Source organism: Sphaerodactylus townsendi, linkage group LG01 (assembly GCF_021028975.2).
Source record: "Sphaerodactylus townsendi isolate TG3544 linkage group LG01, MPM_Stown_v2.3, whole genome shotgun sequence".
Lineage (NCBI taxonomy): Eukaryota > Metazoa > Chordata > Lepidosauria > Squamata > Sphaerodactylidae > Sphaerodactylus > Sphaerodactylus townsendi.
This window is the reverse complement of record NC_059425.1, coordinates 195,210,333-195,238,028: the sequence shown is the minus strand read 5'-3', so window position 1 is coordinate 195,238,028 and position 27,696 is coordinate 195,210,333. Positions and strand designations below refer to the sequence as shown.

General features: G+C 80.7%; 1 protein-coding gene across 1 annotated transcript in view; it reads right to left on the bottom strand.

Annotated features, from left to right (window-relative positions):
- LOC125438395 (fibrocystin-like) overlaps window positions 1-27,696 on the bottom strand; it is a 74,826-nt gene that overhangs the window by 10,719 nt on the left and 36,411 nt on the right. Inside the window, exons 12-15 of the mRNA XM_048506843.1 lie at window positions 26,687-26,788; window positions 24,812-24,907; window positions 3,699-3,778; window positions 700-805 (exon numbers count right to left, since the gene is read on the bottom strand). Of these exons, the coding sequence (XP_048362800.1) occupies window positions 700-805; window positions 3,699-3,778; window positions 24,812-24,907; window positions 26,687-26,788 (384 nt within the window). The remainder of the gene's footprint in view (window positions 1-699; window positions 806-3,698; window positions 3,779-24,811; window positions 24,908-26,686; window positions 26,789-27,696) is intronic.

Here is a 27,696-nt window from a genome sequence, read left to right as displayed (position 1 = left end):
CTTCCTCTCCCCACAACTTGCGAGGTAGGTGGGGCTGAGAGAGTTCTGAGAAAACTGTGCCTAGTTCAAGGTTATCTAGCAGGCTCCATGTGGAAGAGCAAGGAAACAAACCCAGTTCTCCAGATTAGAGTCCACTGCTCTCAGTCACTCCACCACACTGACTTTATTATACCATACGTTTAAGATGATAGTTTGTTTTGTAAAAGCCACAAGACAGAGGCTCATTCCGCACATGCAGAACAATGCACTTTCAAACTGCTTTCAGTGCTCTTTGAAGCTGTGCGGAATGGCAACATCCACTTGCAAACAGTTGTGAAAGTGGTTTGAAAACGCATTATTTTGCATGTGCGGAAGAATTAGATTAAAGGTTCAGACTTTTCCAAAAATTCCACTATATTACTCATTTGTTGCTGGCCAAATTGGCCATGCTGGCAGGGGCTGATGGAAATTGTAGTCCATGAACATCTGGAGTGCCACAGGTTCACCACCACGGCTATAGGATCTTCAACACAAGAAATATTCAATGGTGATTTGCCATTGCCTGACTCTGCATAGCAGCCCTAGATTTCTTCGGAGGTCTCCCATCCAACCCTGCTTAGCTTCCAAAATCTGAGGAGATGGGGTTAGCTCGGGCCATCCAGGTCAGGGTTCCGGTCAACCAACTGAATTATAACGAAAAGCAAAAATGCGCAGGCTTACCCACAGAATAGTCAAGATTACTGACTAAAGGAGTAGATTCCAAAAGATACTGGAAGGTGCACGAGCCAGAACAGTTGGCTGGAATATCATTCACTGCTACCACAACCTGGAGAGACAGAAGAATAGAGAGGAAAGTTACTTGCGATGGGGAGTAAAGAAAGAACAGAAGCCAAACATTGGTCTCTCAAAGAGGAATTTTCCCTGGGCTTATTCCAAAATAGGCCAGATTTCGGTATTTCTTGCTCAATGGCAAAAATTAAACAAGAATCAGAATGCTTGAGTGGCAATCTTTAAAGCATCCGTCTTCAACCAGGGAGGAAAGTCAATGGTGATTTCCTCACTGGTGATTAATCCTGGGATAGTCACCCGAATTATCCAGGTTCCCTCGAGATCTCCTCACAGCCGAACTATGGAGCACAAATCAGTCCCGTTTCTGGCACTCCTCTCCCCCTCCCTTATCACGAGATTTTCCTGGACCTCCTTGTATATGCACCTTTTGGGGAGCTAATAGGAGATGGGGGCTACACATTTGAAGGTCCATAACTTTGGCCCCCATGAACCAAACTTCACCAAACCTGGGTGGTATTATCAGGGGCGTCTCCTACTGATACCAGCCAGGTTTTGTGAAGTTTGGTCCAGATAGTCCAAAGCTCTGGACTCCCAAAGGAGGTGCCCATCCCCCATTGTTTCCAATAGGAGCTAATAGGAGATGGGGGCTACACATTTGAGGGTCCATAACTTTGGCCCCCGTGAACCATACGTGGGTGGTATCATCAGGAGGGCTTCCTAAAGATACTCTGAAATTTTGGTGCTGCTAGCTTAACAATTGCACCCCTGATTGCAGGCACGCACACACACGCACACACACACACACCTAAGGGGCAGGCCTAGATGTCTTCACTAGAAACATGCTGCAGCAAGGATGTTGGAACCTGGATGAAAAGGTGCGGATTCTTTTGAAACCTGGTTGTATCTAGATTAAATTTTCAGTGGGAATTCGGCCGACATGAGTTTTTTTGGGAGTACAGCAAACAAAATGGAAAAGGCTTCACCTGACAGCGGAAGTCTCTGGCCCTTTCCACACAAACCTTTCAAAACGTTTTGAGGCAGCAAATAAAGCATTTCCTTCATGGAGTTCTGCAATGTTTTTTTTCTCCCTTTGATTCTGAAAACAATTCATTGCCAGCCTCAAAACGTTTTCAGTGAATCCTTCTTAAAAATGATTCTCCGGGCTGAAACATTTTCAAAATGGCTTCCCAGCTGTGTGGTCTCTTTAAAACAGACCTGGGCATTATATGGCCCGCGGGCCACATTCGGCCCGCCGGATAACTCTGACTGGCCCCCCTGCCGTGCTGGGGAGCCAGGCGCCTTTGAAAGCCCCGCAGAAGCCGGTTGCCTTGGCTGCCGGCTTCTGCAGGGCTTTCAAAAGCGCCTCGCCCCCCTGCCTTTTGGCCCGGCCCTCCACAATATTTTCTGTTTCTTATGCGGCCCCATGGAAAAAATAATTGCCCACACCTGCTTTAAAACATCTTCCATGCTTTTCTACCACCCCCAAACCTCCTCCTTGGTGCTGTTTTGTGAGTTCATTCTCCATTCCCCCTTGCCTGTATATTGCATCATTTCTGTTAGTTTTTGTTGTTTGGGGTGGCTAATATTTGAGGTGTCAATTATACGAAGTATGGAGAACCGCTGCACGAAACTGTGAAGCCTGGAAGCATCGACTCTTCAACTAACTTTAAAAGGGGGGGGGAAGCATGCAATGGCAGCTATGAGTCATTTCCAGGGGGGTGAGTGTGGGCATACATTGTGCTAAAGAGGAATGGGATTGAATATATTTTGCAAACGTTTTAGGAGATTTGTGTGGAAACAGCCAATGATAGAAGGAGATAAATTAATCTCCTTGGAGCGGGAGCGCCAAAGTTTTGGTGTCATGACCAAGGAGGCTCTTTCTGAGGTTGACACCTGTCTAGTGTTAAATGGTTGACCACCCCATGCAGGGCCTCCAAAGATGACAGGAGTAGATGAAGGTGGGATCCACAAATTTTAGTAACAGGTTCCCATAGTGGTGGGATTCAAACTGTGGCGTAGCGCCAATGGGGCTGGGTGGGGCCGCGACAGAGGCGTGACCAAGGCATTCCAGAAATGAGGGCATTCTTAGGCGGGGCTGTGGCAAAGACGCATGGCAGCTGTGCCAGACAGGCAGGAAGCCAGTGCACGCGGGCTGGAGGCTGCCACGCACGCCGGTGCACCTCCTGCTAGACTGCTTCAAGTTCTGCGCGCTACTGCTGAGAGGAGGGGCGTAACGAAGGCAAAAATCACGTGGCAAAATCACCAATTAGTAACCCCCTCTCGGCACACACAAATAATTAGTAACCTACTCTCGGGAACCTGTGAGAACCTGCTGGATCCCACCTCTGAGTAGATGGGTAGGTGCATATGGAAGAAGGTGGTTCTTCAGGTTTGTCAGCACCTTGAACTGGACTTGGAATCAAACTGGGAGTCACTGTAAACAGAACAAAACTGGAGTGATATGATCCCTGTGACCAACTCCAGTAAACATTTGGGCCATATCAACTGCATCTTTCATACTGTCTTCAAGGGCAGCCCCATGTAGAACACAATGCAGTAATCTAGTCTAGATGTTACCAGGGCATATACCACAGTGGCAAAATCTTCTCTGCCCAGGAAGGCCTGCAGCTGGCTCACCAGCCACTCCTGGATACTGCTGCCACTTGTTTATCTTAACAGGCAATAGTCAATCTCTCAGGACCTCCCCTCCAAATACTAACCAGGGACAACCTTCAGAGATCTGACAAGATCAGGCTACTGTGAACCATCCAAATCAGAGCAACCATTATTTTACCTCATAACTATTCCTTTATCACAGTAAAACTGAGCTTAGCACCACCACAGAAAGCTGATTGTTCGTCAGTTTCCCAATACATGAAAACACCTAACATTCCGGAGGTAGGGGTTTGAGTTTCAACCAACTTTCTTACCTGTGTGAAGTCATTAGGGGTAGCAAGCATGTCTCCAAAAATTGGGCTAATGAAAACACCTCCATCACAGACAACACGGGCTGTAACATTTGGGTTCAGGCCAGTGAGATTTTCGGCAGAGACCTTGAAGAGAAAGAGCTGGGTCAGGAAATCAGTTCCACTTTTGTCATTACGTAACAGGGTAGGAAACAGAATCTTCTGAAGATGCCAGCCACAGTTGCAGGTGAAACATCAGGAGAAAATGCTACTTAAACACAGCCATACAGCCTGGAAACCACACAACACCCCAGTGATTCCGGCCATGAATGCCTTCTACAAAACAGGGTAGGAAACAATGTATTGTCGAAGGCTTTCACGGCCGGAATCACTTGGGTGCTGTGTGGTTTCCGGGCTGTATGGCCGTGTTCTAGCAGCATTCTCTCCTGACGTTTTGCCTGCATCTGTGGCTGGCATCTTCAGAGGATCTGATGTTGGGAAAGCAAGTGGAGTATATATACCTGTTGGAGTGTCCAGGGTGGGTGAAGAAACATTGTCTGTGAGCTATCTCCATTGTTACTCCCATGCTATAGACTTCATTGTTATTCATACTTCTATTCAGATGCCCTTACCTATTGACCTGGCTGTCTTCTTTGTTACTCACAGACAATGTTTCTTCACCTACCCTGGACACTCCAACAGATATATATGTAGGGGTTTTTCTGTCTATGCCAATAAAGGCGTGTGTGTGTGTGTGTGTGTGTGTGTGTGTGTGTGTGTGTGTGTGTGTGTGTGGGTGGGGGGTGTGTGGGGGGGGGGGGGGGGGGGGGGGGGGGGGCGCGGGGGGGGGGGGGGGGGGGGGTGGGGGGGGTGGGGGGGTGGGTGGGGGGGGGGGGGTGGGGGGGGGTGGGGGGGGGGGGGGGGGGGGGGGGGGGGGGGGGGGGGGGGGGGTGGGGGGGGGGGGGGGTGGGGGGGGGGGGGGGTGGGGGGGGGGGGGGGTGGGGGGGGGGGGGGGTGGGGGGGGGGGGGGGTGGGGGGGGGGGGGGGTGGGGGGGGGGGGGGGTGGGGGGGGGGGGGGGTGGGGGGGGGGGGGGGTGGGGGGGGGGGGGGGTGGGGGGGGGGGGGGGTGGGGGGGGGGGGGGGTGGGGGGGGGGGGGGGTGGGGGGGGGGGGGGGTGGGGGGGGGGGGGGGTGGGGGGGGGGGGGGGTGGGGGGGGGGGGGGGTGGGGGGGGGGGGGGGTGGGGGGGGGGGGGGGTGGGGGGGGGGGGGGGTGGGGGGGGGGGGGGGTGGGGGGGGGGGGGGGTGGGGGGGGGGGGGGGTGGGGGGGGGGGGGGGTGGGGGGGGGGGGGGGTGGGGGGGGGGGGGGGTGGGGGGGGGGGGGGGTGGGGGGGGGGGGGGGTGGGGGGGGGGGGGGGTGGGGGGGGGGGGGGGTGGGGGGGGGGGGGGGTGGGGGGGGGGGGGGGTGGGGGGGGGGGGGGGTGGGGGGGGGGGGGGGTGGGGGGGGGGGGGGGTGGGGGGGGGGGGGGGTGGGGGGGGGGGGGGGTGGGGGGGGGGGGGGGTGGGGGGGGGGGGGGGTGGGGGGGGGGGGGGGTGGGGGGGGGGGGGGGTGGGGGGGGGGGGGGGTGGGGGGGGGGGGGGGTGGGGGGGGGGGGGGGTGGGGGGGGGGGGGGGTGGGGGGGGGGGGGGGTGGGGGGGGGGGGGGGTGGGGGGGGGGGGGGGTGGGGGGGGGGGGGGGTGGGGGGGGGGGGGGGTGGGGGGGGGGGGGGGTGGGGGGGGGGGGGGGTGGGGGGGGGGGGGGGTGGGGGGGGGGGGGGGTGGGGGGGGGGGGGGGTGGGGGGGGGGGGGGGTGGGGGGGGGGGGGGGTGGGGGGGGGGGGGGGTGGGGGGGGGGGGGGGTGGGGGGGGGGGGGGGTGGGGGGGGGGGGGGGTGGGGGGGGGGGGGGGTGGGGGGGGGGGGGGGTGGGGGGGGGGGGGGGTGGGGGGGGGGGGGGGTGGGGGGGGGGGGGGGTGGGGGGGGGGGGGGGTGGGGGGGGGGGGGGGTGGGGGGGGGGGGGGGTGGGGGGGGGGGGGGGTGGGGGGGGGGGGGGGTGGGGGGGGGGGGGGGTGGGGGGGGGGGGGGGTGGGGGGGGGGGGGGGTGGGGGGGGGGGGGGGTGGGGGGGGGGGGGGGTGGGGGGGGGGGGGGGTGGGGGGGGGGGGGGGTGGGGGGGGGGGGGGGTGGGGGGGGGGGGGGGTGGGGGGGGGGGGGGGTGGGGGGGGGGGGGGGTGGGGGGGGGGGGGGGTGGGGGGGGGGGGGGGTGGGGGGGGGGGGGGGTGGGGGGGGGGGGGGGTGGGGGGGGGGGGGGGTGGGGGGGGGGGGGGGTGGGGGGGGGGGGGGGTGGGGGGGGGGGGGGGTGGGGGGGGGGGGGGGTGGGGGGGGGGGGGGGTGGGGGGGGGGGGGGGTGGGGGGGGGGGGGGGTGGGGGGGGGGGGGGGTGGGGGGGGGGGGGGGTGGGGGGGGGGGGGGGTGGGGGGGGGGGGGGGTGGGGGGGGGGGGGGGTGGGGGGGGGGGGGGGTGGGGGGGGGGGGGGGTGGGGGGGGGGGGGGGTGGGGGGGGGGGGGGGTGGGGGGGGGGGGGGGTGGGGGGGGGGGGGGGTGGGGGGGGGGGGGGGTGGGGGGGGGGGGGGGTGGGGGGGGGGGGGGGTGGGGGGGGGGGGGGGTGGGGGGGGGGGGGGGTGGGGGGGGGGGGGGGTGGGGGGGGGGGGGGGTGGGGGGGGGGGGGGGTGGGGGGGGGGGGGGGTGGGGGGGGGGGGGGGTGGGGGGGGGGGGGGGTGGGGGGGGGGGGGGGTGGGGGGGGGGGGGGGTGGGGGGGGGGGGGGGTGGGGGGGGGGGGGGGTGGGGGGGGGGGGGGGTGGGGGGGGGGGGGGGTGGGGGGGGGGGGGGGTGGGGGGGGGGGGGGGTGGGGGGGGGGGGGGGTGGGGGGGGGGGGGGGTGGGGGGGGGGGGGGGTGGGGGGGGGGGGGGGTGGGGGGGGGGGGGGGTGGGGGGGGGGGGGGGTGGGGGGGGGGGGGGGTGGGGGGGGGGGGGGGTGGGGGGGGGGGGGGGTGGGGGGGGGGGGGGGTGGGGGGGGGGGGGGGTGGGGGGGGGGGGGGGTGGGGGGGGGGGGGGGTGGGGGGGGGGGGGGGTGGGGGGGGGGGGGGGTGGGGGGGGGGGGGGGTGGGGGGGGGGGGGGGTGGGGGGGGGGGGGGGTGGGGGGGGGGGGGGGTGGGGGGGGGGGGGGGTGGGGGGGGGGGGGGGTGGGGGGGGGGGGGGGTGGGGGGGGGGGGGGGTGGGGGGGGGGGGGGGTGGGGGGGGGGGGGGGTGGGGGGGGGGGGGGGTGGGGGGGGGGGGGGGTGGGGGGGGGGGGGGGTGGGGGGGGGGGGGGGTGGGGGGGGGGGGGGGTGGGGGGGGGGGGGGGTGGGGGGGGGGGGGGGTGGGGGGGGGGGGGGGTGGGGGGGGGGGGGGGTGGGGGGGGGGGGGGGTGGGGGGGGGGGGGGGTGGGGGGGGGGGGGGGTGGGGGGGGGGGGGGGTGGGGGGGGGGGGGGGTGGGGGGGGGGGGGGGTGGGGGGGGGGGGGGGTGGGGGGGGGGGGGGGTGGGGGGGGGGGGGGGTGGGGGGGGGGGGGGGTGGGGGGGGGGGGGGGTGGGGGGGGGGGGGGGTGGGGGGGGGGGGGGGTGGGGGGGGGGGGGGGTGGGGGGGGGGGGGGGTGGGGGGGGGGGGGGGTGGGGGGGGGGGGGGGTGGGGGGGGGGGGGGGTGGGGGGGGGGGGGGGTGGGGGGGGGGGGGGGTGGGGGGGGGGGGGGGTGGGGGGGGGGGGGGGTGGGGGGGGGGGGGGGTGGGGGGGGGGGGGGGTGGGGGGGGGGGGGGGTGGGGGGGGGGGGGGGTGGGGGGGGGGGGGGGTGGGGGGGGGGGGGGGTGGGGGGGGGGGGGGGTGGGGGGGGGGGGGGGTGGGGGGGGGGGGGGGTGGGGGGGGGGGGGGGTGGGGGGGGGGGGGGGTGGGGGGGGGGGGGGGTGGGGGGGGGGGGGGGTGGGGGGGGGGGGGGGTGGGGGGGGGGGGGGGTGGGGGGGGGGGGGGGTGGGGGGGGGGGGGGGTGGGGGGGGGGGGGGGTGGGGGGGGGGGGGGGTGGGGGGGGGGGGGGGTGGGGGGGGGGGGGGGTGGGGGGGGGGGGGGGTGGGGGGGGGGGGGGGTGGGGGGGGGGGGGGGTGGGGGGGGGGGGGGGTGGGGGGGGGGGGGGGTGGGGGGGGGGGGGGGTGGGGGGGGGGGGGGGTGGGGGGGGGGGGGGGTGGGGGGGGGGGGGGGTGGGGGGGGGGGGGGGTGGGGGGGGGGGGGGGTGGGGGGGGGGGGGGGTGGGGGGGGGGGGGGGTGGGGGGGGGGGGGGGTGGGGGGGGGGGGGGGTGGGGGGGGGGGGGGGTGGGGGGGGGGGGGGGTGGGGGGGGGGGGGGGTGGGGGGGGGGGGGGGTGGGGGGGGGGGGGGGTGGGGGGGGGGGGGGGTGGGGGGGGGGGGGGGTGGGGGGGGGGGGGGGTGGGGGGGGGGGGGGGTGGGGGGGGGGGGGGGTGGGGGGGGGGGGGGGTGGGGGGGGGGGGGGGTGGGGGGGGGGGGGGGTGGGGGGGGGGGGGGGTGGGGGGGGGGGGGGGTGGGGGGGGGGGGGGGTGGGGGGGGGGGGGGGTGGGGGGGGGGGGGGGTGGGGGGGGGGGGGGGTGGGGGGGGGGGGGGGTGGGGGGGGGGGGGGGTGGGGGGGGGGGGGGGTGGGGGGGGGGGGGGGTGGGGGGGGGGGGGGGTGGGGGGGGGGGGGGGTGGGGGGGGGGGGGGGTGGGGGGGGGGGGGGGTGGGGGGGGGGGGGGGTGGGGGGGGGGGGGGGTGGGGGGGGGGGGGGGTGGGGGGGGGGGGGGGTGGGGGGGGGGGGGGGTGGGGGGGGGGGGGGGTGGGGGGGGGGGGGGGTGGGGGGGGGGGGGGGTGGGGGGGGGGGGGGGTGGGGGGGGGGGGGGGTGGGGGGGGGGGGGGGTGGGGGGGGGGGGGGGTGGGGGGGGGGGGGGGTGGGGGGGGGGGGGGGTGGGGGGGGGGGGGGGTGGGGGGGGGGGGGGGTGGGGGGGGGGGGGGGTGGGGGGGGGGGGGGGTGGGGGGGGGGGGGGGTGGGGGGGGGGGGGGGTGGGGGGGGGGGGGGGTGGGGGGGGGGGGGGGTGGGGGGGGGGGGGGGTGGGGGGGGGGGGGGGTGGGGGGGGGGGGGGGTGGGGGGGGGGGGGGGTGGGGGGGGGGGGGGGTGGGGGGGGGGGGGGGTGGGGGGGGGGGGGGGTGGGGGGGGGGGGGGGTGGGGGGGGGGGGGGGTGGGGGGGGGGGGGGGTGGGGGGGGGGGGGGGTGGGGGGGGGGGGGGGTGGGGGGGGGGGGGGGTGGGGGGGGGGGGGGGTGGGGGGGGGGGGGGGTGGGGGGGGGGGGGGGTGGGGGGGGGGGGGGGTGGGGGGGGGGGGGGGTGGGGGGGGGGGGGGGTGGGGGGGGGGGGGGGTGGGGGGGGGGGGGGGTGGGGGGGGGGGGGGGTGGGGGGGGGGGGGGGTGGGGGGGGGGGGGGGTGGGGGGGGGGGGGGGTGGGGGGGGGGGGGGGTGGGGGGGGGGGGGGGTGGGGGGGGGGGGGGGTGGGGGGGGGGGGGGGTGGGGGGGGGGGGGGGTGGGGGGGGGGGGGGGTGGGGGGGGGGGGGGGTGGGGGGGGGGGGGGGTGGGGGGGGGGGGGGGTGGGGGGGGGGGGGGGTGGGGGGGGGGGGGGGTGGGGGGGGGGGGGGGTGGGGGGGGGGGGGGGTGGGGGGGGGGGGGGGTGGGGGGGGGGGGGGGTGGGGGGGGGGGGGGGTGGGGGGGGGGGGGGGTGGGGGGGGGGGGGGGTGGGGGGGGGGGGGGGTGGGGGGGGGGGGGGGTGGGGGGGGGGGGGGGTGGGGGGGGGGGGGGGTGGGGGGGGGGGGGGGTGGGGGGGGGGGGGGGTGGGGGGGGGGGGGGGTGGGGGGGGGGGGGGGTGGGGGGGGGGGGGGGTGGGGGGGGGGGGGGGTGGGGGGGGGGGGGGGTGGGGGGGGGGGGGGGTGGGGGGGGGGGGGGGTGGGGGGGGGGGGGGGTGGGGGGGGGGGGGGGTGGGGGGGGGGGGGGGTGGGGGGGGGGGGGGGTGGGGGGGGGGGGGGGTGGGGGGGGGGGGGGGTGGGGGGGGGGGGGGGTGGGGGGGGGGGGGGGTGGGGGGGGGGGGGGGTGGGGGGGGGGGGGGGTGGGGGGGGGGGGGGGTGGGGGGGGGGGGGGGTGGGGGGGGGGGGGGGTGGGGGGGGGGGGGGGTGGGGGGGGGGGGGGGTGGGGGGGGGGGGGGGTGGGGGGGGGGGGGGGTGGGGGGGGGGGGGGGTGGGGGGGGGGGGGGGTGGGGGGGGGGGGGGGTGGGGGGGGGGGGGGGTGGGGGGGGGGGGGGGTGGGGGGGGGGGGGGGTGGGGGGGGGGGGGGGTGGGGGGGGGGGGGGGTGGGGGGGGGGGGGGGTGGGGGGGGGGGGGGGTGGGGGGGGGGGGGGGTGGGGGGGGGGGGGGGTGGGGGGGGGGGGGGGTGGGGGGGGGGGGGGGTGGGGGGGGGGGGGGGTGGGGGGGGGGGGGGGTGGGGGGGGGGGGGGGTGGGGGGGGGGGGGGGTGGGGGGGGGGGGGGGTGGGGGGGGGGGGGGGTGGGGGGGGGGGGGGGTGGGGGGGGGGGGGGGTGGGGGGGGGGGGGGGTGGGGGGGGGGGGGGGTGGGGGGGGGGGGGGGTGGGGGGGGGGGGGGGTGGGGGGGGGGGGGGGTGGGGGGGGGGGGGGGTGGGGGGGGGGGGGGGTGGGGGGGGGGGGGGGTGGGGGGGGGGGGGGGTGGGGGGGGGGGGGGGTGGGGGGGGGGGGGGGTGGGGGGGGGGGGGGGTGGGGGGGGGGGGGGGTGGGGGGGGGGGGGGGTGGGGGGGGGGGGGGGTGGGGGGGGGGGGGGGTGGGGGGGGGGGGGGGTGGGGGGGGGGGGGGGTGGGGGGGGGGGGGGGTGGGGGGGGGGGGGGGTGGGGGGGGGGGGGGGTGGGGGGGGGGGGGGGTGGGGGGGGGGGGGGGTGGGGGGGGGGGGGGGTGGGGGGGGGGGGGGGTGGGGGGGGGGGGGGGTGGGGGGGGGGGGGGGTGGGGGGGGGGGGGGGTGGGGGGGGGGGGGGGTGGGGGGGGGGGGGGGTGGGGGGGGGGGGGGGTGGGGGGGGGGGGGGGTGGGGGGGGGGGGGGGTGGGGGGGGGGGGGGGTGGGGGGGGGGGGGGGTGGGGGGGGGGGGGGGTGGGGGGGGGGGGGGGTGGGGGGGGGGGGGGGTGGGGGGGGGGGGGGGTGGGGGGGGGGGGGGGTGGGGGGGGGGGGGGGTGGGGGGGGGGGGGGGTGGGGGGGGGGGGGGGTGGGGGGGGGGGGGGGTGGGGGGGGGGGGGGGTGGGGGGGGGGGGGGGTGGGGGGGGGGGGGGGTGGGGGGGGGGGGGGGTGGGGGGGGGGGGGGGTGGGGGGGGGGGGGGGTGGGGGGGGGGGGGGGTGGGGGGGGGGGGGGGTGGGGGGGGGGGGGGGTGGGGGGGGGGGGGGGTGGGGGGGGGGGGGGGTGGGGGGGGGGGGGGGTGGGGGGGGGGGGGGGTGGGGGGGGGGGGGGGTGGGGGGGGGGGGGGGTGGGGGGGGGGGGGGGTGGGGGGGGGGGGGGGTGGGGGGGGGGGGGGGTGGGGGGGGGGGGGGGTGGGGGGGGGGGGGGGTGGGGGGGGGGGGGGGTGGGGGGGGGGGGGGGTGGGGGGGGGGGGGGGTGGGGGGGGGGGGGGGTGGGGGGGGGGGGGGGTGGGGGGGGGGGGGGGTGGGGGGGGGGGGGGGTGGGGGGGGGGGGGGGTGGGGGGGGGGGGGGGTGGGGGGGGGGGGGGGTGGGGGGGGGGGGGGGTGGGGGGGGGGGGGGGTGGGGGGGGGGGGGGGTGGGGGGGGGGGGGGGTGGGGGGGGGGGGGGGTGGGGGGGGGGGGGGGTGGGGGGGGGGGGGGGTGGGGGGGGGGGGGGGTGGGGGGGGGGGGGGGTGGGGGGGGGGGGGGGTGGGGGGGGGGGGGGGTGGGGGGGGGGGGGGGTGGGGGGGGGGGGGGGTGGGGGGGGGGGGGGGTGGGGGGGGGGGGGGGTGGGGGGGGGGGGGGGTGGGGGGGGGGGGGGGTGGGGGGGGGGGGGGGTGGGGGGGGGGGGGGGTGGGGGGGGGGGGGGGTGGGGGGGGGGGGGGGTGGGGGGGGGGGGGGGTGGGGGGGGGGGGGGGTGGGGGGGGGGGGGGGTGGGGGGGGGGGGGGGTGGGGGGGGGGGGGGGTGGGGGGGGGGGGGGGTGGGGGGGGGGGGGGGTGGGGGGGGGGGGGGGTGGGGGGGGGGGGGGGTGGGGGGGGGGGGGGGTGGGGGGGGGGGGGGGTGGGGGGGGGGGGGGGTGGGGGGGGGGGGGGGTGGGGGGGGGGGGGGGTGGGGGGGGGGGGGGGTGGGGGGGGGGGGGGGTGGGGGGGGGGGGGGGTGGGGGGGGGGGGGGGTGGGGGGGGGGGGGGGTGGGGGGGGGGGGGGGTGGGGGGGGGGGGGGGTGGGGGGGGGGGGGGGTGGGGGGGGGGGGGGGTGGGGGGGGGGGGGGGTGGGGGGGGGGGGGGGTGGGGGGGGGGGGGGGTGGGGGGGGGGGGGGGTGGGGGGGGGGGGGGGTGGGGGGGGGGGGGGGTGGGGGGGGGGGGGGGTGGGGGGGGGGGGGGGTGGGGGGGGGGGGGGGTGGGGGGGGGGGGGGGTGGGGGGGGGGGGGGGTGGGGGGGGGGGGGGGTGGGGGGGGGGGGGGGTGGGGGGGGGGGGGGGTGGGGGGGGGGGGGGGTGGGGGGGGGGGGGGGTGGGGGGGGGGGGGGGTGGGGGGGGGGGGGGGTGGGGGGGGGGGGGGGTGGGGGGGGGGGGGGGTGGGGGGGGGGGGGGGTGGGGGGGGGGGGGGGTGGGGGGGGGGGGGGGTGGGGGGGGGGGGGGGTGGGGGGGGGGGGGGGTGGGGGGGGGGGGGGGTGGGGGGGGGGGGGGGTGGGGGGGGGGGGGGGTGGGGGGGGGGGGGGGTGGGGGGGGGGGGGGGTGGGGGGGGGGGGGGGTGGGGGGGGGGGGGGGTGGGGGGGGGGGGGGGTGGGGGGGGGGGGGGGTGGGGGGGGGGGGGGGTGGGGGGGGGGGGGGGTGGGGGGGGGGGGGGGTGGGGGGGGGGGGGGGTGGGGGGGGGGGGGGGTGGGGGGGGGGGGGGGTGGGGGGGGGGGGGGGTGGGGGGGGGGGGGGGTGGGGGGGGGGGGGGGTGGGGGGGGGGGGGGGTGGGGGGGGGGGGGGGTGGGGGGGGGGGGGGGTGGGGGGGGGGGGGGGTGGGGGGGGGGGGGGGTGGGGGGGGGGGGGGGTGGGGGGGGGGGGGGGTGGGGGGGGGGGGGGGTGGGGGGGGGGGGGGGTGGGGGGGGGGGGGGGTGGGGGGGGGGGGGGGTGGGGGGGGGGGGGGGTGGGGGGGGGGGGGGGTGGGGGGGGGGGGGGGTGGGGGGGGGGGGGGGTGGGGGGGGGGGGGGGTGGGGGGGGGGGGGGGTGGGGGGGGGGGGGGGTGGGGGGGGGGGGGGGTGGGGGGGGGGGGGGGTGGGGGGGGGGGGGGGTGGGGGGGGGGGGGGGTGGGGGGGGGGGGGGGTGGGGGGGGGGGGGGGTGGGGGGGGGGGGGGGTGGGGGGGGGGGGGGGTGGGGGGGGGGGGGGGTGGGGGGGGGGGGGGGTGGGGGGGGGGGGGGGTGGGGGGGGGGGGGGGTGGGGGGGGGGGGGGGTGGGGGGGGGGGGGGGTGGGGGGGGGGGGGGGTGGGGGGGGGGGGGGGTGGGGGGGGGGGGGGGTGGGGGGGGGGGGGGGTGGGGGGGGGGGGGGGTGGGGGGGGGGGGGGGTGGGGGGGGGGGGGGGTGGGGGGGGGGGGGGGTGGGGGGGGGGGGGGGTGGGGGGGGGGGGGGGTGGGGGGGGGGGGGGGTGGGGGGGGGGGGGGGTGGGGGGGGGGGGGGGTGGGGGGGGGGGGGGGTGGGGGGGGGGGGGGGTGGGGGGGGGGGGGGGTGGGGGGGGGGGGGGGTGGGGGGGGGGGGGGGTGGGGGGGGGGGGGGGTGGGGGGGGGGGGGGGTGGGGGGGGGGGGGGGTGGGGGGGGGGGGGGGTGGGGGGGGGGGGGGGTGGGGGGGGGGGGGGGTGGGGGGGGGGGGGGGTGGGGGGGGGGGGGGGTGGGGGGGGGGGGGGGTGGGGGGGGGGGGGGGTGGGGGGGGGGGGGGGTGGGGGGGGGGGGGGGTGGGGGGGGGGGGGGGTGGGGGGGGGGGGGGGTGGGGGGGGGGGGGGGTGGGGGGGGGGGGGGGTGGGGGGGGGGGGGGGTGGGGGGGGGGGGGGGTGGGGGGGGGGGGGGGTGGGGGGGGGGGGGGGTGGGGGGGGGGGGGGGTGGGGGGGGGGGGGGGTGGGGGGGGGGGGGGGTGGGGGGGGGGGGGGGTGGGGGGGGGGGGGGGTGGGGGGGGGGGGGGGTGGGGGGGGGGGGGGGTGGGGGGGGGGGGGGGTGGGGGGGGGGGGGGGTGGGGGGGGGGGGGGGTGGGGGGGGGGGGGGGTGGGGGGGGGGGGGGGTGGGGGGGGGGGGGGGTGGGGGGGGGGGGGGGTGGGGGGGGGGGGGGGTGGGGGGGGGGGGGGGTGGGGGGGGGGGGGGGTGGGGGGGGGGGGGGGTGGGGGGGGGGGGGGGTGGGGGGGGGGGGGGGTGGGGGGGGGGGGGGGTGGGGGGGGGGGGGGGTGGGGGGGGGGGGGGGTGGGGGGGGGGGGGGGTGGGGGGGGGGGGGGGTGGGGGGGGGGGGGGGTGGGGGGGGGGGGGGGTGGGGGGGGGGGGGGGTGGGGGGGGGGGGGGGTGGGGGGGGGGGGGGGTGGGGGGGGGGGGGGGTGGGGGGGGGGGGGGGTGGGGGGGGGGGGGGGTGGGGGGGGGGGGGGGTGGGGGGGGGGGGGGGTGGGGGGGGGGGGGGGTGGGGGGGGGGGGGGGTGGGGGGGGGGGGGGGTGGGGGGGGGGGGGGGTGGGGGGGGGGGGGGGTGGGGGGGGGGGGGGGTGGGGGGGGGGGGGGGTGGGGGGGGGGGGGGGTGGGGGGGGGGGGGGGTGGGGGGGGGGGGGGGTGGGGGGGGGGGGGGGTGGGGGGGGGGGGGGGTGGGGGGGGGGGGGGGTGGGGGGGGGGGGGGGTGGGGGGGGGGGGGGGTGGGGGGGGGGGGGGGTGGGGGGGGGGGGGGGTGGGGGGGGGGGGGGGTGGGGGGGGGGGGGGGTGGGGGGGGGGGGGGGTGGGGGGGGGGGGGGGTGGGGGGGGGGGGGGGTGGGGGGGGGGGGGGGTGGGGGGGGGGGGGGGTGGGGGGGGGGGGGGGTGGGGGGGGGGGGGGGTGGGGGGGGGGGGGGGTGGGGGGGGGGGGGGGTGGGGGGGGGGGGGGGTGGGGGGGGGGGGGGGTGGGGGGGGGGGGGGGTGGGGGGGGGGGGGGGTGGGGGGGGGGGGGGGTGGGGGGGGGGGGGGGTGGGGGGGGGGGGGGGTGGGGGGGGGGGGGGGTGGGGGGGGGGGGGGGTGGGGGGGGGGGGGGGTGGGGGGGGGGGGGGGTGGGGGGGGGGGGGGGTGGGGGGGGGGGGGGGTGGGGGGGGGGGGGGGTGGGGGGGGGGGGGGGTGGGGGGGGGGGGGGGTGGGGGGGGGGGGGGGTGGGGGGGGGGGGGGGTGGGGGGGGGGGGGGGTGGGGGGGGGGGGGGGTGGGGGGGGGGGGGGGTGGGGGGGGGGGGGGGTGGGGGGGGGGGGGGGTGGGGGGGGGGGGGGGTGGGGGGGGGGGGGGGTGGGGGGGGGGGGGGGTGGGGGGGGGGGGGGGTGGGGGGGGGGGGGGGTGGGGGGGGGGGGGGGTGGGGGGGGGGGGGGGTGGGGGGGGGGGGGGGTGGGGGGGGGGGGGGGTGGGGGGGGGGGGGGGTGGGGGGGGGGGGGGGTGGGGGGGGGGGGGGGTGGGGGGGGGGGGGGGTGGGGGGGGGGGGGGGTGGGGGGGGGGGGGGGTGGGGGGGGGGGGGGGTGGGGGGGGGGGGGGGTGGGGGGGGGGGGGGGTGGGGGGGGGGGGGGGTGGGGGGGGGGGGGGGTGGGGGGGGGGGGGGGTGGGGGGGGGGGGGGGTGGGGGGGGGGGGGGGTGGGGGGGGGGGGGGGTGGGGGGGGGGGGGGGTGGGGGGGGGGGGGGGTGGGGGGGGGGGGGGGTGGGGGGGGGGGGGGGTGGGGGGGGGGGGGGGTGGGGGGGGGGGGGGGTGGGGGGGGGGGGGGGTGGGGGGGGGGGGGGGTGGGGGGGGGGGGGGGTGGGGGGGGGGGGGGGTGGGGGGGGGGGGGGGTGGGGGGGGGGGGGGGTGGGGGGGGGGGGGGGTGGGGGGGGGGGGGGGTGGGGGGGGGGGGGGGTGGGGGGGGGGGGGGGTGGGGGGGGGGGGGGGTGGGGGGGGGGGGGGGTGGGGGGGGGGGGGGGTGGGGGGGGGGGGGGGTGGGGGGGGGGGGGGGTGGGGGGGGGGGGGGGTGGGGGGGGGGGGGGGTGGGGGGGGGGGGGGGTGGGGGGGGGGGGGGGTGGGGGGGGGGGGGGGTGGGGGGGGGGGGGGGTGGGGGGGGGGGGGGGTGGGGGGGGGGGGGGGTGGGGGGGGGGGGGGGTGGGGGGGGGGGGGGGTGGGGGGGGGGGGGGGTGGGGGGGGGGGGGGGTGGGGGGGGGGGGGGGTGGGGGGGGGGGGGGGTGGGGGGGGGGGGGGGTGGGGGGGGGGGGGGGTGGGGGGGGGGGGGGGTGGGGGGGGGGGGGGGTGGGGGGGGGGGGGGGTGGGGGGGGGGGGGGGTGGGGGGGGGGGGGGGTGGGGGGGGGGGGGGGTGGGGGGGGGGGGGGGTGGGGGGGGGGGGGGGTGGGGGGGGGGGGGGGTGGGGGGGGGGGGGGGTGGGGGGGGGGGGGGGTGGGGGGGGGGGGGGGTGGGGGGGGGGGGGGGTGGGGGGGGGGGGGGGTGGGGGGGGGGGGGGGTGGGGGGGGGGGGGGGTGGGGGGGGGGGGGGGTGGGGGGGGGGGGGGGTGGGGGGGGGGGGGGGTGGGGGGGGGGGGGGGTGGGGGGGGGGGGGGGTGGGGGGGGGGGGGGGTGGGGGGGGGGGGGGGTGGGGGGGGGGGGGGGTGGGGGGGGGGGGGGGTGGGGGGGGGGGGGGGTGGGGGGGGGGGGGGGTGGGGGGGGGGGGGGGTGGGGGGGGGGGGGGGTGGGGGGGGGGGGGGGTGGGGGGGGGGGGGGGTGGGGGGGGGGGGGGGTGGGGGGGGGGGGGGGTGGGGGGGGGGGGGGGTGGGGGGGGGGGGGGGTGGGGGGGGGGGGGGGTGGGGGGGGGGGGGGGTGGGGGGGGGGGGGGGTGGGGGGGGGGGGGGGTGGGGGGGGGGGGGGGTGGGGGGGGGGGGGGGTGGGGGGGGGGGGGGGTGGGGGGGGGGGGGGGTGGGGGGGGGGGGGGGTGGGGGGGGGGGGGGGTGGGGGGGGGGGGGGGTGGGGGGGGGGGGGGGTGGGGGGGGGGGGGGGTGGGGGGGGGGGGGGGTGGGGGGGGGGGGGGGTGGGGGGGGGGGGGGGTGGGGGGGGGGGGGGGTGGGGGGGGGGGGGGGTGGGGGGGGGGGGGGGTGGGGGGGGGGGGGGGTGGGGGGGGGGGGGGGTGGGGGGGGGGGGGGGTGGGGGGGGGGGGGGGTGGGGGGGGGGGGGGGTGGGGGGGGGGGGGGGTGGGGGGGGGGGGGGGTGGGGGGGGGGGGGGGTGGGGGGGGGGGGGGGTGGGGGGGGGGGGGGGTGGGGGGGGGGGGGGGTGGGGGGGGGGGGGGGTGGGGGGGGGGGGGGGTGGGGGGGGGGGGGGGTGGGGGGGGGGGGGGGTGGGGGGGGGGGGGGGTGGGGGGGGGGGGGGGTGGGGGGGGGGGGGGGTGGGGGGGGGGGGGGGTGGGGGGGGGGGGGGGTGGGGGGGGGGGGGGGTGGGGGGGGGGGGGGGTGGGGGGGGGGGGGGGTGGGGGGGGGGGGGGGTGGGGGGGGGGGGGGGTGGGGGGGGGGGGGGGTGGGGGGGGGGGGGGGTGGGGGGGGGGGGGGGTGGGGGGGGGGGGGGGTGGGGGGGGGGGGGGGTGGGGGGGGGGGGGGGTGGGGGGGGGGGGGGGTGGGGGGGGGGGGGGGTGGGGGGGGGGGGGGGTGGGGGGGGGGGGGGGTGGGGGGGGGGGGGGGTGGGGGGGGGGGGGGGTGGGGGGGGGGGGGGGTGGGGGGGGGGGGGGGTGGGGGGGGGGGGGGGTGGGGGGGGGGGGGGGTGGGGGGGGGGGGGGGTGGGGGGGGGGGGGGGTGGGGGGGGGGGGGGGTGGGGGGGGGGGGGGGTGGGGGGGGGGGGGGGTGGGGGGGGGGGGGGGTGGGGGGGGGGGGGGGTGGGGGGGGGGGGGGGTGGGGGGGGGGGGGGGTGGGGGGGGGGGGGGGTGGGGGGGGGGGGGGGTGGGGGGGGGGGGGGGTGGGGGGGGGGGGGGGTGGGGGGGGGGGGGGGTGGGGGGGGGGGGGGGTGGGGGGGGGGGGGGGTGGGGGGGGGGGGGGGTGGGGGGGGGGGGGGGTGGGGGGGGGGGGGGGTGGGGGGGGGGGGGGGTGGGGGGGGGGGGGGGTGGGGGGGGGGGGGGGTGGGGGGGGGGGGGGGTGGGGGGGGGGGGGGGTGGGGGGGGGGGGGGGTGGGGGGGGGGGGGGGTGGGGGGGGGGGGGGGTGGGGGGGGGGGGGGGTGGGGGGGGGGGGGGGTGGGGGGGGGGGGGGGTGGGGGGGGGGGGGGGTGGGGGGGGGGGGGGGTGGGGGGGGGGGGGGGTGGGGGGGGGGGGGGGTGGGGGGGGGGGGGGGTGGGGGGGGGGGGGGGTGGGGGGGGGGGGGGGTGGGGGGGGGGGGGGGTGGGGGGGGGGGGGGGTGGGGGGGGGGGGGGGTGGGGGGGGGGGGGGGTGGGGGGGGGGGGGGGTGGGGGGGGGGGGGGGTGGGGGGGGGGGGGGGTGGGGGGGGGGGGGGGTGGGGGGGGGGGGGGGTGGGGGGGGGGGGGGGTGGGGGGGGGGGGGGGTGGGGGGGGGGGGGGGTGGGGGGGGGGGGGGGTGGGGGGGGGGGGGGGTGGGGGGGGGGGGGGGTGGGGGGGGGGGGGGGTGGGGGGGGGGGGGGGTGGGGGGGGGGGGGGGTGGGGGGGGGGGGGGGTGGGGGGGGGGGGGGGTGGGGGGGGGGGGGGGTGGGGGGGGGGGGGGGTGGGGGGGGGGGGGGGTGGGGGGGGGGGGGGGTGGGGGGGGGGGGGGGTGGGGGGGGGGGGGGGTGGGGGGGGGGGGGGGTGGGGGGGGGGGGGGGTGGGGGGGGGGGGGGGTGGGGGGGGGGGGGGGTGGGGGGGGGGGGGGGTGGGGGGGGGGGGGGGTGGGGGGGGGGGGGGGTGGGGGGGGGGGGGGGTGGGGGGGGGGGGGGGTGGGGGGGGGGGGGGGTGGGGGGGGGGGGGGGTGGGGGGGGGGGGGGGTGGGGGGGGGGGGGGGTGGGGGGGGGGGGGGGTGGGGGGGGGGGGGGGTGGGGGGGGGGGGGGGTGGGGGGGGGGGGGGGTGGGGGGGGGGGGGGGTGGGGGGGGGGGGGGGTGGGGGGGGGGGGGGGTGGGGGGGGGGGGGGGTGGGGGGGGGGGGGGGTGGGGGGGGGGGGGGGTGGGGGGGGGGGGGGGTGGGGGGGGGGGGGGGTGGGGGGGGGGGGGGGTGGGGGGGGGGGGGGGTGGGGGGGGGGGGGGGTGGGGGGGGGGGGGGGTGGGGGGGGGGGGGGGTGGGGGGGGGGGGGGGTGGGGGGGGGGGGGGGTGGGGGGGGGGGGGGGTGGGGGGGGGGGGGGGTGGGGGGGGGGGGGGGTGGGGGGGGGGGGGGGTGGGGGGGGGGGGGGGTGGGGGGGGGGGGGGGTGGGGGGGGGGGGGGGTGGGGGGGGGGGGGGGTGGGGGGGGGGGGGGGTGGGGGGGGGGGGGGGTGGGGGGGGGGGGGGGTGGGGGGGGGGGGGGGTGGGGGGGGGGGGGGGTGGGGGGGGGGGGGGGTGGGGGGGGGGGGGGGTGGGGGGGGGGGGGGGTGGGGGGGGGGGGGGGTGGGGGGGGGGGGGGGTGGGGGGGGGGGGGGGTGGGGGGGGGGGGGGGTGGGGGGGGGGGGGGGTGGGGGGGGGGGGGGGTGGGGGGGGGGGGGGGTGGGGGGGGGGGGGGGTGGGGGGGGGGGGGGGTGGGGGGGGGGGGGGGTGGGGGGGGGGGGGGGTGGGGGGGGGGGGGGGTGGGGGGGGGGGGGGGTGGGGGGGGGGGGGGGTGGGGGGGGGGGGGGGTGGGGGGGGGGGGGGGTGGGGGGGGGGGGGGGTGGGGGGGGGGGGGGGTGGGGGGGGGGGGGGGTGGGGGGGGGGGGGGGTGGGGGGGGGGGGGGGTGGGGGGGGGGGGGGGTGGGGGGGGGGGGGGGTGGGGGGGGGGGGGGGTGGGGGGGGGGGGGGGTGGGGGGGGGGGGGGGTGGGGGGGGGGGGGGGTGGGGGGGGGGGGGGGTGGGGGGGGGGGGGGGTGGGGGGGGGGGGGGGTGGGGGGGGGGGGGGGTGGGGGGGGGGGGGGGTGGGGGGGGGGGGGGGTGGGGGGGGGGGGGGGTGGGGGGGGGGGGGGGTGGGGGGGGGGGGGGGTGGGGGGGGGGGGGGGTGGGGGGGGGGGGGGGTGGGGGGGGGGGGGGGTGGGGGGGGGGGGGGGTGGGGGGGGGGGGGGGTGGGGGGGGGGGGGGGTGGGGGGGGGGGGGGGTGGGGGGGGGGGGGGGTGGGGGGGGGGGGGGGTGGGGGGGGGGGGGGGTGGGGGGGGGGGGGGGTGGGGGGGGGGGGGGGTGGGGGGGGGGGGGGGTGGGGGGGGGGGGGGGTGGGGGGGGGGGGGGGTGGGGGGGGGGGGGGGTGGGGGGGGGGGGGGGTGGGGGGGGGGGGGGGTGGGGGGGGGGGGGGGTGGGGGGGGGGGGGGGTGGGGGGGGGGGGGGGTGGGGGGGGGGGGGGGTGGGGGGGGGGGGGGGTGGGGGGGGGGGGGGGTGGGGGGGGGGGGGGGTGGGGGGGGGGGGGGGTGGGGGGGGGGGGGGGTGGGGGGGGGGGGGGGTGGGGGGGGGGGGGGGTGGGGGGGGGGGGGGGTGGGGGGGGGGGGGGGTGGGGGGGGGGGGGGGTGGGGGGGGGGGGGGGTGGGGGGGGGGGGGGGTGGGGGGGGGGGGGGGTGGGGGGGGGGGGGGGTGGGGGGGGGGGGGGGTGGGGGGGGGGGGGGGTGGGGGGGGGGGGGGGTGGGGGGGGGGGGGGGTGGGGGGGGGGGGGGGTGGGGGGGGGGGGGGGTGGGGGGGGGGGGGGGTGGGGGGGGGGGGGGGTGGGGGGGGGGGGGGGTGGGGGGGGGGGGGGGTGGGGGGGGGGGGGGGTGGGGGGGGGGGGGGGTGGGGGGGGGGGGGGGTGGGGGGGGGGGGGGGTGGGGGGGGGGGGGGGTGGGGGGGGGGGGGGGTGGGGGGGGGGGGGGGTGGGGGGGGGGGGGGGTGGGGGGGGGGGGGGGTGGGGGGGGGGGGGGGTGGGGGGGGGGGGGGGTGGGGGGGGGGGGGGGTGGGGGGGGGGGGGGGTGGGGGGGGGGGGGGGTGGGGGGGGGGGGGGGTGGGGGGGGGGGGGGGTGGGGGGGGGGGGGGGTGGGGGGGGGGGGGGGTGGGGGGGGGGGGGGGTGGGGGGGGGGGGGGGTGGGGGGGGGGGGGGGTGGGGGGGGGGGGGGGTGGGGGGGGGGGGGGGTGGGGGGGGGGGGGGGTGGGGGGGGGGGGGGGTGGGGGGGGGGGGGGGTGGGGGGGGGGGGGGGTGGGGGGGGGGGGGGGTGGGGGGGGGGGGGGGTGGGGGGGGGGGGGGGTGGGGGGGGGGGGGGGTGGGGGGGGGGGGGGGTGGGGGGGGGGGGGGGTGGGGGGGGGGGGGGGTGGGGGGGGGGGGGGGTGGGGGGGGGGGGGGGTGGGGGGGGGGGGGGGTGGGGGGGGGGGGGGGTGGGGGGGGGGGGGGGTGGGGGGGGGGGGGGGTGGGGGGGGGGGGGGGTGGGGGGGGGGGGGGGTGGGGGGGGGGGGGGGTGGGGGGGGGGGGGGGTGGGGGGGGGGGGGGGTGGGGGGGGGGGGGGGTGGGGGGGGGGGGGGGTGGGGGGGGGGGGGGGTGGGGGGGGGGGGGGGTGGGGGGGGGGGGGGGTGGGGGGGGGGGGGGGTGGGGGGGGGGGGGGGTGGGGGGGGGGGGGGGTGGGGGGGGGGGGGGGTGGGGGGGGGGGGGGGTGGGGGGGGGGGGGGGTGGGGGGGGGGGGGGGTGGGGGGGGGGGGGGGTGGGGGGGGGGGGGGGTGGGGGGGGGGGGGGGTGGGGGGGGGGGGGGGTGGGGGGGGGGGGGGGTGGGGGGGGGGGGGGGTGGGGGGGGGGGGGGGTGGGGGGGGGGGGGGGTGGGGGGGGGGGGGGGTGGGGGGGGGGGGGGGTGGGGGGGGGGGGGGGTGGGGGGGGGGGGGGGTGGGGGGGGGGGGGGGTGGGGGGGGGGGGGGGTGGGGGGGGGGGGGGGTGGGGGGGGGGGGGGGTGGGGGGGGGGGGGGGTGGGGGGGGGGGGGGGTGGGGGGGGGGGGGGGTGGGGGGGGGGGGGGGTGGGGGGGGGGGGGGGTGGGGGGGGGGGGGGGTGGGGGGGGGGGGGGGTGGGGGGGGGGGGGGGTGGGGGGGGGGGGGGGTGGGGGGGGGGGGGGGTGGGGGGGGGGGGGGGTGGGGGGGGGGGGGGGTGGGGGGGGGGGGGGGTGGGGGGGGGGGGGGGTGGGGGGGGGGGGGGGTGGGGGGGGGGGGGGGTGGGGGGGGGGGGGGGTGGGGGGGGGGGGGGGTGGGGGGGGGGGGGGGTGGGGGGGGGGGGGGGTGGGGGGGGGGGGGGGTGGGGGGGGGGGGGGGTGGGGGGGGGGGGGGGTGGGGGGGGGGGGGGGTGGGGGGGGGGGGGGGTGGGGGGGGGGGGGGGTGGGGGGGGGGGGGGGTGGGGGGGGGGGGGGGTGGGGGGGGGGGGGGGTGGGGGGGGGGGGGGGTGGGGGGGGGGGGGGGTGGGGGGGGGGGGGGGTGGGGGGGGGGGGGGGTGGGGGGGGGGGGGGGTGGGGGGGGGGGGGGGTGGGGGGGGGGGGGGGTGGGGGGGGGGGGGGGTGGGGGGGGGGGGGGGTGGGGGGGGGGGGGGGTGGGGGGGGGGGGGGGTGGGGGGGGGGGGGGGTGGGGGGGGGGGGGGGTGGGGGGGGGGGGGGGTGGGGGGGGGGGGGGGTGGGGGGGGGGGGGGGTGGGGGGGGGGGGGGGTGGGGGGGGGGGGGGGTGGGGGGGGGGGGGGGTGGGGGGGGGGGGGGGTGGGGGGGGGGGGGGGTGGGGGGGGGGGGGGGTGGGGGGGGGGGGGGGTGGGGGGGGGGGGGGGTGGGGGGGGGGGGGGGTGGGGGGGGGGGGGGGTGGGGGGGGGGGGGGGTGGGGGGGGGGGGGGGTGGGGGGGGGGGGGGGTGGGGGGGGGGGGGGGTGGGGGGGGGGGGGGGTGGGGGGGGGGGGGGGTGGGGGGGGGGGGGGGTGGGGGGGGGGGGGGGTGGGGGGGGGGGGGGGTGGGGGGGGGGGGGGGTGGGGGGGGGGGGGGGTGGGGGGGGGGGGGGGTGGGGGGGGGGGGGGGTGGGGGGGGGGGGGGGTGGGGGGGGGGGGGGGTGGGGGGGGGGGGGGGTGGGGGGGGGGGGGGGTGGGGGGGGGGGGGGGTGGGGGGGGGGGGGGGTGGGGGGGGGGGGGGGTGGGGGGGGGGGGGGGTGGGGGGGGGGGGGGGTGGGGGGGGGGGGGGGTGGGGGGGGGGGGGGGTGGGGGGGGGGGGGGGTGGGGGGGGGGGGGGGTGGGGGGGGGGGGGGGTGGGGGGGGGGGGGGGTGGGGGGGGGGGGGGGTGGGGGGGGGGGGGGGTGGGGGGGGGGGGGGGTGGGGGGGGGGGGGGGTGGGGGGGGGGGGGGGTGGGGGGGGGGGGGGGTGGGGGGGGGGGGGGGTGGGGGGGGGGGGGGGTGGGGGGGGGGGGGGGTGGGGGGGGGGGGGGGTGGGGGGGGGGGGGGGTGGGGGGGGGGGGGGGTGGGGGGGGGGGGGGGTGGGGGGGGGGGGGGGTGGGGGGGGGGGGGGGTGGGGGGGGGGGGGGGTGGGGGGGGGGGGGGGTGGGGGGGGGGGGGGGTGGGGGGGGGGGGGGGTGGGGGGGGGGGGGGGTGGGGGGGGGGGGGGGTGGGGGGGGGGGGGGGTGGGGGGGGGGGGGGGTGGGGGGGGGGGGGGGTGGGGGGGGGGGGGGGTGGGGGGGGGGGGGGGTGGGGGGGGGGGGGGGTGGGGGGGGGGGGGGGTGGGGGGGGGGGGGGGTGGGGGGGGGGGGGGGTGGGGGGGGGGGGGGGTGGGGGGGGGGGGGGGTGGGGGGGGGGGGGGGTGGGGGGGGGGGGGGGTGGGGGGGGGGGGGGGTGGGGGGGGGGGGGGGTGGGGGGGGGGGGGGGTGGGGGGGGGGGGGGGTGGGGGGGGGGGGGGGTGGGGGGGGGGGGGGGTGGGGGGGGGGGGGGGTGGGGGGGGGGGGGGGTGGGGGGGGGGGGGGGTGGGGGGGGGGGGGGGTGGGGGGGGGGGGGGGTGGGGGGGGGGGGGGGTGGGGGGGGGGGGGGGTGGGGGGGGGGGGGGGTGGGGGGGGGGGGGCGGGTGGGGGGGGGGGGGGGGGTTGGGGGGGGGGGGATGTGGGGGGGGGGGGGGGTGGGGGGGGGGGGGGGGGGGGGGGGGGGGGGGTGGGGGGGGGGGGGGGGGCGGGGGGGGGGGGGTGGGGGGGCGGGAGAGAATGCTGCTAGAACACGGCCATACGGCCCGGAAACCACACAGCATCCCAGTGATTCCGGCCGTGAAAGCCTTCGACAATACATATGGAGCCAATGTGACTCACACAGTTGAAGGCATCCCTCTTCCCAGCACAGGAGAGGAGGGAAGGTGAAACACCCTTACATTGCCTCTCTCAATCACTTCCCAGTTTCTTCAGCCTGTCAGAAGAGTCCTGCTGGAGCGATGTGTGCAAACAGAATGTGACAGAAAACAATGCCAGCTCAAACGAGCACGTCAGGATACGTGGCTCCTACATCCCTGCATGCTGCAGAAGCATTAAAACCTCTCCCCTCCAGAGGAGGTTCCTGTGGACTGTACCTGGCTGTGGTCCGTTGGGGCGTCTATTTTCACCAGCTGCTCCAGCTGTGCAGGTGATCATTTGTGGAGAAACATAATTAATCGGACAGGGAGTCCCTGACAAGCAAGAAGAGAAACATCGTATGGCAGCTTCAAAGCAATTAACCAAGTCTAGTTATTTAGAGCATAGGTGTCAAACTCGTGGCCCTCCAGATGTTATGGACTACAGTTCCCATCATCCCCTGCCAGCGTGATGCATGCAGGGGATGATGGGAACTGTAGTCCATAACATCTGGAGGGCCACGAGTTTGACACCTGTGATTTAGAGGATAACCCCGCAATAAAGTAACTGCATTTCTGTACAGATGTTATGGCCCTGCTGGCAGGGGCTGATGGGAATTGTAGTCCGTGAACATCTGGAGAGCCACAGGTTGCAGACCCCTGTTCTAGACCAAATCAAACCTGAACTTCCCAAAATGACAAAAACTGAGGCTGTCGTACTTGAAGGAGGAAAAGGAGGAGGAGTTTGGATTTATACCTCATCTTTGGCGTTTTCCCCACAGACGAGGGAAAACTGGGATCAAACATACCAGGTTGTTTGTATCTCGGTTTCTCCGCCTGGCTGCCCCGTCAGCGTGTTCAGGCCGGAAGGAAGAACTCCAGTGAATTATGCTTCATTTTTTCGGTAGTTTATTTCGGTAATTATTTCGGTAGTTTACGTACATTTCGGTAATTATTTCGGTAATTATTTCGGTAATTATTTCGGTAATTATTTCTGTAGTTATTTCGGTAGTTTACGCACATTTACATATGTTTACGTAGTTCATGTAATTTATGTTTATGCAGTTTACATAGATTCCTGCGGATGTGCGAACATTCCTGTTTTTCTGATGTTCTGATTGGCTGTAGCTGTGGGGCAGGGCGAACAGGCAGCGAGGTGGGGAAAATAAACCGGTCCGTCTCTGGTGGTGTCCGCATGGGAGCGGGAGCAGCCCTGGCTGTTTAAAAAGAATCTTTAATTTTACTGGTTTTGGAAGCTGCGGGATAAGGGAACTCTTGCAGGGCGGGCCCAATTGAGGCCTGGAAGCCATGCGGAAGTCATGGCCAAAGTGGGATGTTTCACTTCCCTATCACAAGATATATGGTCCGTGGGGGAAATTCCTCTGTGTAAAGTTGCTGCTTAACCTTGGAAGGTTCTTTTCTGACAAGGTTGGTGGGACACCTGGAACGGGGAGATCTGTATCTCCTGTTTCTTTTGCCTGTCTGTGTGAAACTGTTTCAAGGAGGTTTTTGGATGGGAACTAAAGGTGTTTATCTAACTTTGGCGGGAACTGGTGGGGAGCCCGTAAAAGAGGCTGTTCGAACGTTGGGGGGTCAGTTCCCGCATTGCTTGTGATCGACTTAGAATGCCAGCTCAATAAAGAACTTGCAAAGTTACTTTTGGCCTGGACGTTACTGGTTCCTTACACGCTGCCTCCTTTCAGGAGACTCTAGACAGCTCACAAACTCCTTTCCTTCCTCTCCCCACAATAGACAGACACTGTTTGAGGTAGGTGGGACTGAGAGAGTTCAGAGAGAACTGTGGCTGGCCCAAGATCACCCAGCAGGAATGTAGGAGTGGGAAAACAAATCCACTTCACCAGATAACATGTGGAATAGTAGAGAATCAAACTTGTTTCTCCAGATTAGACTCCACCTGCTCTTAACCACTACTAAACCATTGTGGCTCTCATGACAGAGACTGACTCTATAGCTCTCAGTTGGCAAGACCTGAGCAAGGCTGTTAACGATAGGCCATTTTGGAGGACACCGATTCATTTCTCCATTTTCCCCACACCCTGGCATTCTTACTTTCAGAAGCAAAAGTGTCAAGAAGACTCATTTCAGTTTTATTACCTGCAATCGTGACCGTCGCAGGAGTATCAAAAAAGTCTCCTGTGATGGTGACCAGCATTCCACCACCCAGGCTTCCTGCAGGTGGAGATACTGAAAATATTTCTGTAAAAAGAAGGGAGAGGATTTGATTGTGAGCCTAAAAACAATTTAATAATGATGATGATGATGATGATGATGATGATGATGATGATGATGATGATGATGATGATGATGATGATGATGATGATGATGATGATGATGATGATGATGATGATGATGATGATGATGATGATAATAATAATAATAATAATAATAATAATAATAATAATAATAATAATAATAATAATAATAGTTTGGATATATATCCCCCCTTTCTCTCCTGCAGGAGACTCAAAGGGGCTTACAATCTCCTTGCCCTTCCCCCCTCACAACAAACACCCTGTGAGGTGGGTGGGGCTGAGAGTCTCGGTGCTGTGATTGAAGGCCTAAGGTCACCCAGCTGGCGTAGGAGTGCACAGGCGACCTACTCCCCAGATTTCCACAGCTCAGGTGGCAGAGCTGGGAATCAAACCCGGTTCCTCCAGATTAGATACACGAGCTCTTAACCTCCTACGCCACTGCTGCTTAACCTCCTATGCCACTCCTGCTGAAGATTTGGAGAACCATCTTCAGGATAATTTTTAAAAAATCACCTCAAAAAGCTGATCGCTAATGTCAGCTGGGGGGGGGGAGGATTTTGAGCATCTTAGACCTGAACTCCCAAAATCGCTGCTACCTCTGAGCTTCACATGGACTCCCGGAGGTAGCAGCTGAATAGTAGCAGCATCGGTTGCGGGTCTGAAGCAACCTGAATCATACTGAACTTTTTCCAGCATGATTTGGGATCCATTTTTCAAACCGCTTTAATCTTCCACCTTCTTTGAGTGAACCCCCCCCCTCCCCCGCAAAAAAACTCAGCAAGGATTGTTGGCTTGTTTCGTTTTCTTTTTCACCTTCAGCCAAATGCCTTAGGACCCAAATGGCTGCCACCG